A 15,727-nucleotide genomic window follows, 5' to 3' on the forward strand; every position below is an offset into this window, starting at 1 on the left:
AATTCCTCAGAGTTTTGTAGTTTTCCTCATATAGATCTCATGCATATTTTGTTAGATTTATACCTAAGTATTTTATATTTTTTAGGTGCTAATGTAAATAGCATAGTGTTTCAGATTCCTAATTCCACTTGATCATTGCTGGTATATAGAAAAACAATTGACTTTTGTATTTTAACCTTGTATCCTGTGACCTTGCTATAACCACTTATTAGTTCCAGGAGTTTTTGCATAGATGATCTTGTCATCCATAACAAAGACATTTCTTTCCTAATCTGTATCCCTTCTATTTCCTTTTCTTGTCTAATTGCATTAACTAAGACTTCTAGTAGGATGTGGAAAAGGAGTGGTGAGAGGGAAAATCTTTGCCTAGTCTTGATCTTAGTGGGGAAAGTTTCCAGTTTCTCACCATTAAGTGTGGTGTTAGCTGTAAGTTTTCGGTAGATATTCTTTATCAATTTGTGACAGTTCAACTCTATCCCTAGTTTACCAGGAGTTTTTACCATGGATGGGTGTTGGATTTTGTCAGATGCTTTTCTTCATCTATCGATAGCACCATGTGATTTTTCTTTGTTAGCTTGTGGATGTGATGGATTACATAAACTGATTTTTGAATGTTGAACCAGCCCTGAATACCTGGACAAATTCCACTTGTTTCAGTATGTAATTCTTCTTCTATTTTTTAAAAATCTGTTAAAATTTTTATTTTATTTTACTTTATTATTTTGTTTTTGGCCACACCGTGTGGCTTGTGGGATCCTAGTTCCCTCACCAGGGATTGAACCCGGGCCCCCTGCAGTGGAAGCATGGAGTCCTAACCACTGGACTGCCAGGGAATTCCCTGTAATTCTTCTTATACATTGTTGGATTTGATGGCTAATATTTTGTTGAGGATTTTGCATCTGTGTTCATGAGAAATATTGGTCTGTAGGTTTCATTTCTTGTAATATCTGTGATTGGTTTTGGTATTATGGTACTATTAGCCTCATAGAATAAGTTAAAAAGTATTCCTCTGTTTCTAGCTTCTAAAAGGGATTATGGAGACATGGCATGATTTCTTCCTTAAATGTTTGGTAGAATTCACCAGGGAAGCCCTCTGGACTTCGTGCTTTCTGTTTTGGAAGGTTATTATTATATTATTAAAATAATTATTTGAATTATTGTTTTAAATTTTTTAATAGATATTTGTCTTTCTCCGTCTGACTTATTTCACTTAGTATGATAATCTCCAGGTCCATCCGTGGTGCTGCAAATGGCATTATTTCATTCTTTTTAATGGCTGAGTAATATCCCATTGTATATATGTAGCACATCTTCTTTATCCATTCATCTGTCCTCAACAAAATACTAGCAATCCAAATCCAACAATACATTAAAAGGATCATACACTATGATCAAGGGATGCAAGAATTTTTCAGTATCTGCAAATCAGTGGCTGTGATACACCACCACAAGTTAAAGAATAAAAACCATATGATCATCTCAATAGATGCAGAAAAAACTTTTGACAAAATTCAACACCTATTTATGATTAAAGACTCTCCAGAAAGGGTCCTAGAGGGAACATATTTCAAAATAATATAGACCATATACAACTAACCTACAGCTAACATCATACTCAACAGTGAAAATCTAAAAGCATGTCCTCTAAGATCAGGAGCAAGACAAGGATGTCCACTCTCACCACTTTTATTCAACATAGTTTTGGAAGTCCTAGCTGTGGCAAACAGAGAAGAAAAAGAAAAGGAATCTAAATTGGAAAAGAAAGAAGTAAAACTGTCACTGTTTGCAGATGATATGATATTAGACATAGAAAATCCTAAAGGTGCTACCAGATAACTACTAGAGCTCATCAATGAATTCAGTAAAGGGACATTTTCTTTGCTGAGGAATTTTTAGTCTACTTTAGAACATAATGCATATTGAAAAGATGCCATTTATATACAGTTGTGTATAAACTGGATTTGAAAGTTCTGAAGAAACTAAGAGCATGCATCACCAAGGAGCTGTAGTAATCCAAAGAGGTTTTTCTGGGTCTGTTTTTTATTTATGGAGGGGGTAGATTTAAGTAATTTTAGGAGGAGGTCAAGGGTCTGGAAAACACTCAGATAGTGTCACTTCGATTGAGAGGATTAGGCAACTATGTTTTCCCCAGCTATGGGAAGTTCCAAATTTCTAAGATTTTACCTGGAGAAAAGAATATATATATAATTTTTAAAAACAGAAGCTGAAATATTGTTTAATAATTTCAGTATAAAGCTGTTCTGTTGGCAGGACAAACAATAGGCTATTGATTAAAATGATGTTACAATAGGTACAACTACTGAGACAATGTTTGCTCATTTAATACATAAGAACTTATTGTAGAAGCATGCACACAAGGATGTTCCGAGCACTCTGATCTGAATCATACATAAATCATGAACAATTACGGTGTGTTTGTATTTTCTATAAGACACGTTACAATGGATCATCAGTTTACCTTTAGAGTTCCTAAGCTTTTCTGAGAACATTTGAGCTTCTGAGTACATTTGAACTTTTGAAGGAATAAGTGCATTTCAAAACTGAGATTATTTCATAGAATAATTTCTTATTAATATGAGGGTTATTATGAAGAGAAATAAACTTGCTTTAGCCTATTTAACTGTAATATTATCTGTCTATTTTCATTTGTTAATTCTTACAAGATTATTACTTGTACTCACCTCATTTTCCCCCAAGTGGTAAATAGTTGTATTTTTCAGTTGTTTTGCCATCTCGTTTGTTAAAAACAATTATTTATGAATAATTGTTGTAGCTTTGAAGCATTTCAGGATTCATCTTTTTTTTTTTTTGGATAGAAATAGTATGTATCAGACTATTGATAAGAATAATATTCAGTGGAAATCAAATATTTTTTAATGATTCCAGAAAAAAAAAATTAAGTTGTGTCTTAATTTTGGCTCCAGGAATCGTAGGATAAAATATAGACATTTCAGATTGAAAACAATGGTTAAGGAGATTTTTGGGTGGCATCTGAGACTTCACCTAACTTGAATGTAATTTAGTTAAAAACACAGTGAATGTACAGAAAACACTGTCCAAACACAGAGCTGTTCTTTTCCAAGTACCTTATTGGACATGGTCACGTTTTTTGATCACGTGCATTCTCAAATTTGACTGTGTGGAAGTGAATTGGAACAACCAATTAGGGTTATAAAGAAAATGATCACTTTTAAAATTGTTTCTCAAAGGCAAAGATGACTTCATAAGAGCGAGTACATCTTACTCTTTTTTTTTTTTTTTTAAAGACTAAGATTCATATGCCTTCTTTTGAGGAAAGAATAAAAAATGAGAATATGGCTTGGAATGTTGAATGCTGCCTTCTATATCTCTCTATAGGGAAAACGTCCTTATAGAATATTTTGAAGAAGCTTATGTGATGACTTGTCTTACCATACTGAAAATAATAAAAGCAAACACTATTAATCCTCATAGAAACCCTATGAATTGTGTGATTCCCCTTTGTCCAGTTGTGTGATTCAGTTGTGTGACACCTGCATTGTACAGATGAGGTAACTGAGGCTTAGGGAGGGCCAGTGACTTCCCAAGAGTAGGCAGCTTGGTAAATGTCATGCCCACACCCTGTCTGGCTCCAGAATCTACGCTTGGTCCTCACTGTTTCCAACCCAGAAAGGAGAGACCCCAATACGGTGAGATGAGAAAGATGTGAGCAGAGGGGACTGAGTGGGGAGCGTCTGGGGAGACTCAGAAAGGAAGCCGTGCTGGGGGGGGTGGGGGAGGCTGGGACAGGAGCAGGCTTCCCAAGCTAAACAGTTGATGGAGATAATCTTCACTTACCCTCAACCAGCTCTGTGACTTTGAGCAGGTTACTTAGATCCCTGGGACCCCTTTACCTAAAGGGGGAATGATGCAGGCCTGGTCTGCTCAACAGACAGAGAAATTGTCCCCTGAGAAATTGTCACGTTAACATTCGAGTTAGCACAGCTGACTGTGGATTGTGGATGATCCCAATCTTCTGGAATTTTCTGAATGGCTAATAATGCCCCAGTAATGTCTCAACAGCTTTGTACTTGCAGTGCACACACTCACAACGGATGTTTCTTTGCTCTTCTTTGTGCCAAGGACCCTTCGGGCACTTTGCTGAAGCCTGACCCCTTCTCACAGCAATGCTTGTAAATGCATAAAATGTATACATAGGGTTACAAAGTAAATAGTTATATTGAAATGCTGATATCAATGTACTAGAAATTGTAACATAGTGTCTTCTTAGTTATTAGCGCATTCAAAAACAAGATCTAGTGGTGACTTTAATAAATACTGTTATTTTGAAGTAAAGGGGACCATAAACAATATTTCTAGATGTCTGTGACAACGATTGCTATTAAAATATCTGTAACTTATGTTGGTAACATATGCACGGGCACTGGTGAATATAGTCTGGTTTGTCTACATTTGTGACTGAAGAATATGCTAAATTTTAGCTAGAGGTTAGTGAAAATAAAGATGTAATTTTTTTCTATTCATCTCAACAGACCCCCTATATCATATTTGTACCACACGTTAAGAACCCCTGGGCTGTGTGGTTCACTGCTTCAAGTTCTGTGAAAAACCCTCCTGAGCTTTGATTGAACTTCTAATGAATCTTTAGATCAAGCTAGGGAAAACCAGTACATTAAAAGTAGTCTTCCTATTTGCAATCATTGTCGTCTGAATTTATGTAGTTTTTCTTTAATGTCTTTCAATACAATTTTTATAATAATCTCCATAAATGTCCTGCAAATTCTGTTAAGATTCATTCTTAGATACTTTATATGTTTTGTTAGTATTTGCTATTCTATTTAATTTAATTTCTAACTATGGATAAGTTTAGAAATACTATCAGCTTTTGTATAATGAATTGTTAAGCTAGCCAATGACTTTCAGAATTTCTACCTCCATATCATATCATCTGGAAACGATAACGGTTGCTCTTTTTTATCCAATTTTGTGCTTTTAATTTTTAAATTTTCTCTTACGTACTGATAGGACTTTCAGTGCAATGTTCAATAGAAACGGTGGTGTCTGTGAAAGTGTTCTATCTGATTTTCAAGAAAATACTTTTAATATTTTCCCATTTAGGAGTGATGTGCTGGAACCAATTTTTAGCAGCTAGCAAGAGCCAATCATTAACTTTTCATGAATTTTGCATGAAAATACAATCATTATTAAAAATTAAATTACATAAACATAATTAATTAAATCATATTAAAACAAAAGTAATACATTCTGAAAACTCACCACTTCCTACTTTATTTTATGTCATCTTGCTGTTATCAGTGCTCTTGAGGTTATTTACATACCTTGTGTCTGCGTGGTGAAAATACTATATAATGATTCTTTTTCCAACTTCCTGGTCAGTGACATCACGTTGATAGCTTTGAATTGGCCATGGTACGAGTACCGTGTTTGCCACAGGCTCTAGCATTTTCCTAGTCTGTTAACTAAAAAGAAAGGAAATTAAGGAAGAAGAGAAGGGAGGGTGGCAGGGAAATAGGAAGGAAAGGAAAGTAAAAGGGAAGGAAGAAGAGAGGAAGAGAGGACAGGAAAGCTTTAATCAGTGTACTAACCCGCACGTGGTGTTTCCCCCCAGATAGCTGTGAAGCTCCTCTGGCGTCTGCCCTGCCCCGGGCTTCCTTCAGCAGCTCCTCAGAGCGGTCCAGCAGCCACGGCCCTGGCTTTGCAAGCCTTAATCGCAGAGACGGTGAGTCTGCAGCTGTCTTCTTGTCAATCCACGCTGATTCTTTCCCAGAGAGAATTATTTTCATTTTTAGTTCATATTCCTTCTTATTGGTCAAAACTTAATTATATTGAGTTTAATGAAGCTGAAGAAAGCAGCAGGTTCATCATATCTGCTAGTATTCCTCTGCTAGCTTTCTTCTTGCTTATGATCCATTTTTTGGTTTGTTTTGATATCTTCCTTCCCTATTGATTGCCAGCAAATGATCATCAATAAGATTTATGAGAAGGGAATTATTGGAGTCTAGATTTTTTCCAGGGTTATCATCCCTGTTTAGTTTTAGGACCGGCGACAGAAGGGTGACTAGTCAAGTGCGCTGGTCATGAATAACTACAACAACACAAGAAGGAGCCAGTGCTGCAGCCACTGGGGAAGCCTGATGTTTGCAAGATGTGAAGCTGCCAAAGGATGTCATGGGAAAATGACTCCATTCCCAGGACTTGGCCTGGGAGGAGACCGGGTGAAGGCTGCTACTGAAAATAAAGATTCCCTTCCTATTAGTGGGAAGGGAGTTAATGACTTACTTTTTGGAAAGGTCCATTTTTGCTACTTGAATGTTGTCGAGTGAATTACCTCTTCTATTGCACAAATACTAATTCAGTGGATTAAATAAGTGAATACATACACTTCAAATTCAAATGCTTTGCTACTTTTTTTGATTAACTTTTATTGGAGTATGGTTGCTTGACAATGTTGTGTTAGCCTCCACTGCACAACAAAATGAATCAGCCATACCCATACAGATATCCCCTCCCTTTTGGACTTCCCTCCCACTTAGGTCACCACAGTGCATTAGGTAGAGCTCCCTGTGCTATACAGTATGTTCCCATCAGTTGTCTATTTTATACATAGTATCAATAATGTATATATGTCAATCCCAGTCTCCTAATTCCTCCCACCCCACCCCTTTCCCCCTTGGTATCCATACATTTGTTCTCTACGTCTGTGTCTCTATTTCTGCTTTTGTTTTGCTACTGTTTTAAGGGATAGATTTTTTAAATGAAAGATGAATTCAGAAAGTGAAAGTTAAAATTAACTGTGTCCCATGTAAATGCACTGCTGTAAATTCTGGAGATACTACTAAGGAATTGAGTGTTTTCCTCCCTTTCTTTGACATTTCTAAGATCAGAGTTAAAGTCTAGCTTGAACTTTACTGTGTCCTTAAGGATCAAATTTGGGAACCTACTAAGTGATCAAATAGATTGGCAGGGAAGAGTAAGAACACAGGTGAAGAAATTCAATGAGCTCAGGATGGGAAGGCATGTCCATTAATTGTCCACCTTCATGGCCTTTTCCCAGGAAAAAGCATTTTGTGGCCAGATATTTACTCCTCAAAGCATCATTCATAATCATTTTTAGCACCCCAGTAAAAATATATTCTCATTGAAACCAGATTTCAATGAGATCAGTTATCAAATTACCCATTTTCGGTCTGGTGGTTATTCTAATATCAGCTTAACATCTAAACATTCCAGTGGTTTCCCTAACATTGTAAAAACTAAATAAGCCATATTTAATTAGTTTAAAGAGGCCCGAGGGGCTTGTGTATTGTGTTTCTAATTTGCATGTGTAGAGTATCTTTATGATTCAGGCCTCCAGTGCTATCAATATGGTGGCACTGGGAAGTTTATAAACATTAGAAGGGAAAATCCTGAAGCTTAAGATGAACTTATTTCCATTATATTTAATTAAAAAACTAATAACTCAGAATATTATAAGCCATCATTATAAAATGGTAAGTACAAAGCTTATCTTTTATATTTAAACTACTCTCTTTGCAAATTTAAATTAATTATTTTAAGAGTGGCAATCAACTGATGAGGGTTTCTTTTTAATGGTTGTTGCTACTCTGATTGCATATAGTGTACATTTCACTAAATATCCCTAGATATTACCACCTGATTTCAGACCCATTTCTAAAGCATGCTTTAGACAGCACAATTTATCAATATTCCTTCTGAAGGATTATCTATATGTGTTTTCTGTTAAAAGCCAGCATCCCAGAGTCTTTATTGACATTTCCTTTGCCTTGGTAAATGCTGGAGAACATATTAGTTCACTTTAGTTTAGATGATTATGATGTAAAATGTGGATAGTATGAAAAGTGGATGAATATAATGAGGGCGATGATTCTTCATATATAGTAGTTTTAGCTTTTTGGAATATTTTGTGTATGATCTAGTGAGGAAAATCATGTTAGACTCCCTGATTGTATGGTTAAAATTTCCTTGGTCTGTGTTGTGGTATTTGGAAGTTGTAAAGAAGGTGGTCTGTCTTACACCCCTAGTTTCTTATTTTGCCCATAAGTCATTGCGCTTCTAGAATGTTCATTAAGAATTAGAAATGTCTCAAATATCACAGCTTCCACCAAGAACTTTATACACAGCAGCTGATCAATTCATCTACCTGATACATAAAGGTAGTAAGAGAATAGTCTATACATAATTTTTGATTGTATGTGTGTGCATATATATAAATTTGACCCACTGTATAACCCCCCAAAGCCAAATAATTCAAACTTTAAGGCATTTTATGATTTTAAAGTACTTCACTGATTCAACACATAACAAATGTTAATTAATTGACTAGAACTTATTGCACATTTCATGTTTTCTCTTTTACATATTTTTTACTTATGCAGTTTATGTATTTATTTTGTTTTCTATTAATTTATGAAAAGTAGTAAAATATTTCTTAGAAAAGACTTTGCAATAAATAGAAGAAAGAAGTCTATGAAGGATATGAAGAGGAATGAGCAGAGAAGTTAGGAGGGATCCAGGCGTTTCTAGGGACAGGTGGGCCAAAGCAGAGAGATGCAGACTTTGCATCTTTGAAAACCATGATTCCTGAGCATGTTACCACCTGTTTGCCAGTGTTTTCTGTGAGCTCCCTAATGGAAGTGTTGGTTATTGTAGAGATAGTAATGGGCTAGTATCATCACTCAACATTGGACTAAGTGCTCCTGGAGTTTACTTTTGAAATTTCTAGTCTGGTTCCTGTAGCATTCCCATTTTGAAGTCTGGGATTGGGTTCCAGATAATACATTTAACAAAGTATCCCCTCTGAGGTCATACACCTTACCTTTTTATACAGAGAAACACAAATGACTGGAAATGCCTGAATGTATAATTTTTCAGAACTGATGGATTTTTTTTAAGGGGTAAACCACAGACACGTACATGTATTCATATACCTATTCAAGAAAATTGATGCCATTAGATAAAAATGTAAAGTTCTTGAAGCTTTACATCTTTACAGTCAAATTGGGTTTGACTATTCATATTAGCTGAATTTGTTTCCATCAATATTAAATTGATATTTCCTAGAATTACAAGTGACCTAATATTTCTCATATAAAATCAAGATTGCTGAAATCTGTGTATTCTAAATAAGAACATGCTATAATATTGACTTCATTTTTTTCTTCTCAAAAATCTCCTAAAGGAACTTTATGCAGTTTACCCAAGTTTATTCAAAACAAAAGTTAAAAAACCAAAACCAAAAGTAAAAAAACTACCTTAGAGTAAACCACGCTGGACTTTCATTCTAGATCTTGCATGTGAAAATAACCTTTTGTTTTTACAATTATTGTTACTGTAGGTGACCCTTCATGAAACTGGCTTTAGCATTTCAGATGCTGCTTTCCAACTCCGGATAACATGTTCTTTTTAGCCACGTGACGTGTCCTCTTTAGTCACCGCAGGCATGGTGGTGAGATGAGTGGTCTGGCCAGAGCTGATTGAGATTGATTAGGAGGAAGTGTACACACATTTTGTTCTCCTTTTTTGTTCCCCCAAAGTGCTTGCATAAACAATCATCCCCAGAAAGAGGGACAACTCCATTCATGGCCCAGATGCTGAAAATCACGCCCTCTAATGCGGCAAGCCACTCATCACTGACAGTGCAAATGAGACTGCTTTAAATTTAACTTGATCAAAAATGGCATATCAGATTACTATATTGTGTATTGCAAACAGAAAGTAGATGGAGACAAGCTGAACTGACTGGATGTTTTCTTTTCTCTTTGTAATTCTTCACCTTTCCCGTACCGAGATATTGATCATATTTCCTCACAACAGACTTATGTGTTGGTGGAGCCAGGAAAGATTTTGTCTAATGCTCCCAATACAATTGATGGCTGAGCATATTAGCAACAATTCTCAGCGTTAAGATATTTATTTCTCACTTTAGGAAGTACATTTACTAGTACAAGTTAATACTCCAGGTTTTAGCAGGAAATAAATACACATGATTCGATTAGCAGAAAATGCTTAGGCCTGGGCATCAGACACTAAATATTTTCTTATAACCTGGAACGTCTGATTATTTGGACTCTGCAATATCCCAAATAAGCTATGATGTAAAATTCACTGTTTTTTACAAAGAAATGTTAGAAAATGGAAAGAGTGAATAATAATTTAAAATATCTAGACGTATATCAACTCCTGATATAAATCAGAATATTACTGAATACATCAAAAATGTTTGATGCAAATCTTATAATAATAAACTTGTCCCTCATATTTTTTCATAAAATCGTAGTTCTCCAGTATTTCTATCTTTTATTCACAGGCTAGGTGCCTGGTAGAACTGGTCAGTATTCCCAAATACTAGTCCGAGCAATTCAGATGGCAATAAAAGGGCTTGCAAACCAGATTTTTATAAAGGCATATGAATGTACTGGGGACTTTTTGCCTCTGGATGTCAGATTTTTCATTCTGTTTATCTGTGCTTCCTAAAAGTTTTTAGACCTATTAGGGCCAAGACACATTCTTTTTCCAATTTTTCTTAACAAATGATCCTGCAGATGCAACTGTGGGTATTGAGTGCAGTGGACAGGCCAAATGTAATAGCATCCATGTAAAATACACCCATGTACTAAAGCACAGAGCACTGTCTTGGTGACCATGCAACTTTATTAAATCACGGCATGATGGTAGCATGTGAGAGGAGAAGCCCCCAAATCCCAGGGTTCGTGCAGACCCTGCCGTACAGTTGTCACACAGAACTCATCTGCTCAGGTTTTCCCATGGTCCTTTTCAAGGTCTGGAGTCTCCAGGTTACCTCCATAGAACCGAAGATGCTAGATGAGGCAAACCAGAACAAACCAAACGTGTTTTTCAGCGTTGTCAACAACCTTCAGGGAGGCAATGTTGTCATTTCTCTCTACCAAGTAGCCCAAATTATAGCACTACCCCCAGAATAAGGCAATCCTCAGTCTCTTTTGAATTCAGTGGACTCTTTTGAATGGGTGAGCATCTTCCAGGGATGCTCAGATTTCTTTGTTCCTGCTTCTTTCCAAGACAGTGTTTGGGTTACAGAAGGGCTGGTGCCCTCATGGAGCTGGATGGTGGGGCTTCTCACGTTGGGGCTCAGCTCCTTGCTGTCTGCTGAAGGGAGTTTGTCTGCTTTTAACGCTGAGGGTTACTTGGCACCTGCTCCTGAAGCCTGTGGCGGATTTACCTCTTGGTAAGACCGTGTTCCCAGGGAACAGGTCATTGTTCCTTCCGGGATCTTTGCGATGTCACTTCTTGCCTCCCTGAAGCCTGACCATGAGTCTCATTTGGTTTCCAGCCTGAGCAGCCTTGGTTACAGGTTTAATTTGCCTTTGCCAAGTTGACCTTCTGTTCAGATCCAGTCAGACTCTCATCTCACTTCTGTGCCCCCTTTTGATGGCCTGTGGGCAGTCTGGTTCACCATGCCAAGGGGAAAAAGTTCGTCAAATGGTTTTGTCCTGGCAGTTTAGTCCAGAAGTAACCTATCACTTCCACTCAGAGCTTGTTGGCCAGAGCTGGTCACATAGCCCCACCCAACCACCAGGGGGTGTGGAAATCGCAATCCTCCAAGTGCCTGGAAGGTAGAAGAAGGGAAATAGTTGGCAACCATTAGTGATGACTGCACAGCTCCCTACAAGGTGATCTCCCAAAATTCCAAATGGAAGCCAAGACAAAGCCCTTCCACAGCTTGCTTATTCCTCTCACTTTTCTGATCCCCCTGGGACTTCGTTCCTGAGCAAGGTGTCTGAATCACCCTCCCACCACCTTTTACCCTTCCTCCATTTCCTCTCTTTCCCACGATCGTCTGGGTTCCCATCTCTTCTTCCTGCCAAAGAGGGAGACATCACACATCCTGTTTCCTATTTTCTTAGTTGGTCTTTGCCCTCCCTGGCTTCCCTAGGGCTTCAAGGGATAATGATCACTGGCTAACAGGATTTACCGGAGAGGAATGAAAAACACAACAGTTTATCCTTGCAAAATTATGTCTGTGTTTATAATCTGCCCAGTAAGTATCTTATGGTGGCCACAATTTTGCCATAGTATTTTTCCAAGAGTAAGTACTGCCTATGACGTACGTGGCAACTTCCCAAAAGGTATGTGGAAGCCCTTCTGAGCACTATCCAAATTCAAAAATAGTTGTCTAGCAAATTCTACTCTGTTCTTTTCCAAAGTAATTCACTTTTATATCATGTATAATATACAGAAATGTTCATGAAAGTTATTTATTTAACAGTATGTATCCTTGACATACACCATGATGTCTTTGTTTACTCCACTTTTAACAAATATTATTGGCATCCCTATGGAGATATATTTTGTCCCATCACATATTGCTTTACTCATCCAATGCAATTGCATTACCTCTTGTAGGGATATTCCCTTTTTTTTTGTTTGGAGTCACTGATGAAAGACGTACCAAGTGAGGTGACCTTCAATCCTGCCAAAGGGGTGAGGTTCAATTAGCAACCTTTCAGGAGGCATCTGGGATCACTGATGATACATGGATCCTATGTTAAATCAAAGCACACAGGAGTCTTGAACTTCTGGTTTAACTTGTGGCACAGAGACTGGTCCAGGAAGACCACAGCCAGTGACAAAGGCTAATGGAATATCTCAGGGGACCCTGTGGTCAGCTACTCCCACCTTTGCTCTGAACATTAATGAGGAGCTTCTGGACTAGGGGCTGACTGGAAGATGGTATTTCAGGGGTTCCCTGTTCTCTCTGTCCTGTGATCCTTGCAGTAGACTCTTCCCTTGTTGCCACGTTTCCTCCAAGGAAATCCAGTGGAGCAGGCTTTTCTCCGACACAAAATAATGCCATACTTTGCTGGGGATGAATGCCTACACCCCAAAAAAATGCACCTTTGTCAGTAGTATTTACATTTTGTGATGCTTAGACCTCATCCTTTTTGCATTCTCATTTTACTACTCTATTTTGTATAGCAGCTCGTCTGTACATATCTCTTTTTATCCAAGGCTTCCATAGTGTGCTTACAAATTGTAATGAAGTCAGCTACATAACATCACTAAAGAAAATGTAAGTTTTACCATCAATGGACTTTTTTTCCAAAGGCTTCTGGCTAACTGAGCAGTCAAGTATGGATGGATAGTTTAGTACTCATGGTTTTATTTCTAAGCATCTCACCCTTGCATTTCCTGACATGATCCTACACTGAATTTAATTAAAAAGAAAACGGAGCTCTTGCCTTAAGAAGAGTTAACGGTGTGTCCCTGGGAAGTGGTGGGGGCCTTGGAGCAGAACGCCTGGCCTCCTGACCTTCTGGGCATCCTGGATTCCCCACTGTTCTCTACATATCAGAGGGAGATGCAGCTATTCTGAGTGGCCTCAAGAATGATCTGGAATCATATCTGTTCTGAATAACTCAGGGGGCCTCTGAAAGATGCACAATGATGCTTTTATAGAATTAGACCAGATCTCAGAGCTGCATCTCTCATAAACATGAAGATTTCACGGGAGATGCATGAATAAACTTGGTCATACATTTTATTGTCATGCATGAGGTATTTAGTACATGTTCGGATGGTTTATAGGCTTGCTGGGCAATTCGTATTTTATTTCTAAGGTGAGAAATTAGCAAAATCATCTTATAGTCTTGTCAATACAGAACTTCAAACACATAAGAACTGCAGAGCCTGAGGTCAGTTCAGATCTGAATGCCTCTCTACTGTGTGTTTCTTTAAAACTTGGTCAGGAGTGTCTATGAGAGAAGCAAAACAAAACACACAGTAGCAATGGATTTTTGTTTATTTTATGCAGAAAGAGCTGCAGTGATGAATGTTAATTGCCAAGGGCATTGAAAGTTGTCCCTCAGGACACTGCACACAGAACTTAAGGGAGTCACATGTGAACAGTCACACTGTGCTTTTTTTCTTTAATATCACTGGCATTTAATTTGAATCACAAATTAACAAGTATACACTTATTTTTTATTTAATTTTAAATTGTCTGTTTACAAAACCATTATAGGGTATGTCTGCATTTAGTACAGGAATCTGTTTTACAATTAGGCAGCTCTGTGTGATTTTTTTTCATTATGGATGCACTTTTTGGAAAACTACCTGTTGTCTCCTGCTCAGGCTGCTAGCAGACTGCAGGAAGCACAGCAGAAAAGGAATCAGAGGTTACCTAGACAGGTCCAGAGGGAGGATTTCTGCATTTTTTACATCCTGATAGCCAGAAATGGTATATGTAGATAGTTGGAATTGCTCCTTAAGAAATCAGAGCTGGAGCAAATGCTTAAATTTCCCTCAGCAATGTAGGCAGGGTTGTGACAAAAACACCAATATATAAATCCCAGAGATCTCTGAGTGGGATGGTCAGGGAGCATCCCCAGGGCCTGCCGCCCTATGGCCCCTTTTTCCTGGGAATATCTGTTACTCCTGCTTATCTCACCCTCTCCCCACTCACCCAGCCCCGCCTGGAATCTGGAATGAGTTTTCTGTGAATTAAGATGCATTAAGTGAGGAAAGAAATACACAGAGCTTGATGAGCTCCCATTTGAGACAATGTAATGAAGATCTTGGAGGGAAACTTCCCTTGGTTACAATTTCAATTTAGCCATTTACTTGCTTGACATTTAGATGCCCTGGAGATAGGTTAGTCTGTTCACTTCAGATGATCCCACTTGACTTTGCTCCCTTCGGTATCTTTCTGCTCTGGACCTTGTTCCAACTTGAAGAAGGCATGAGCTATTCTCCTTTTCACCTCTGGGTAATTTCCACCTCTGGGTAATTTCCCCCTCTGCACAAGGCTGACACTCATTATGACAGTGCATGCCCCATGGCCACCAGGGGCAGGGGTCATTTTCATCTTGATCAGTGACCAGAATAATTAAGGCCCTCGCTGAGAGTTTCCTGTTCAGCCTTTCCTCTCCCCAAAGACACAAGTCACTGCCTGTGTCTGAGCCAACGAAAGGTGGGGGAAACAATCACACAGGGATAACTAGAGACAGAAACCTTCCAATATATCTGCCAGTATATCACTATAAAAGACAGTCTGGTATTGATAAGCAAACAATACTGAATAACTGACAAATCGCAGGGATATGTTCTTAGAAGGGGTAGAGAATGAAAAGGGAGCTAAGCTTTAATAAAATACCCTCACCCGAAGCTAAAATGATTGTTTTTTGCTTGTCTGCAAAGCAGAGACTGTTAACACCCGTCCCACTTGCCGGGTGCATGGAGGAGTTGTGAGGTAGCACTTAGAGCATCTGGGAGGGTCCTGAACACATCACATGCTTGTGACAAGTTTTGGCTTTCCTCATTTTCTCTCCTTTATCTAGTATAAAGTGGCAGGTAACGGGCCATTCAGTAATGAAAAGACTGCAATGCCCCACACTCTGGATGTCACCCCTCTTTCACCATGACTGTCTCCCGTCTTGCGATCGTGTATGGGAGAGAAAGTATTGTGCTAGATGCTCTAACACAGCTTCTTGTTGAATTCTCATTGCAGCCCTAAAGCATACCTATCACACTTTGCTGGGAGGGATGTTTTGTGTTCAGTGTCCTAAGCTGTGGAACCTTGTTCTGTGCAAGTCAGACCCTCTGGACATGTTTTCCTTTGTATGAATTGTGACACTTTATTCAACTAAGGGGCTGAGGCAGGAGACAGGACGGTGACAATGGAAAAAGACAGTCTGTGGTGTGGTCAGGG

General features: G+C 38.3%; 1 protein-coding gene across 8 annotated transcripts in view; it reads left to right on the forward strand.

Annotated features, from left to right (window-relative positions):
- LOC130706619 (contactin-associated protein-like 3) overlaps positions 1-15,727 on the forward strand; it is a 171,776-nt gene that overhangs the window by 108,028 nt on the left and 48,021 nt on the right. For all 8 annotated transcript variants that reach the window (XM_057539310.1, XM_057539304.1, XM_057539306.1 and 5 more), the window contains one exon: positions 5,630-5,740. In XM_057539310.1, the coding sequence (XP_057395293.1) occupies positions 5,630-5,740 (111 nt within the window). The remainder of the gene's footprint in view (positions 1-5,629; positions 5,741-15,727) is intronic.

The sequence above is a fragment of the Balaenoptera acutorostrata genome, unplaced genomic scaffold (assembly GCF_949987535.1).
Source record: "Balaenoptera acutorostrata unplaced genomic scaffold, mBalAcu1.1 scaffold_339, whole genome shotgun sequence".
NCBI lineage: Eukaryota > Metazoa > Chordata > Mammalia > Artiodactyla > Balaenopteridae > Balaenoptera > Balaenoptera acutorostrata.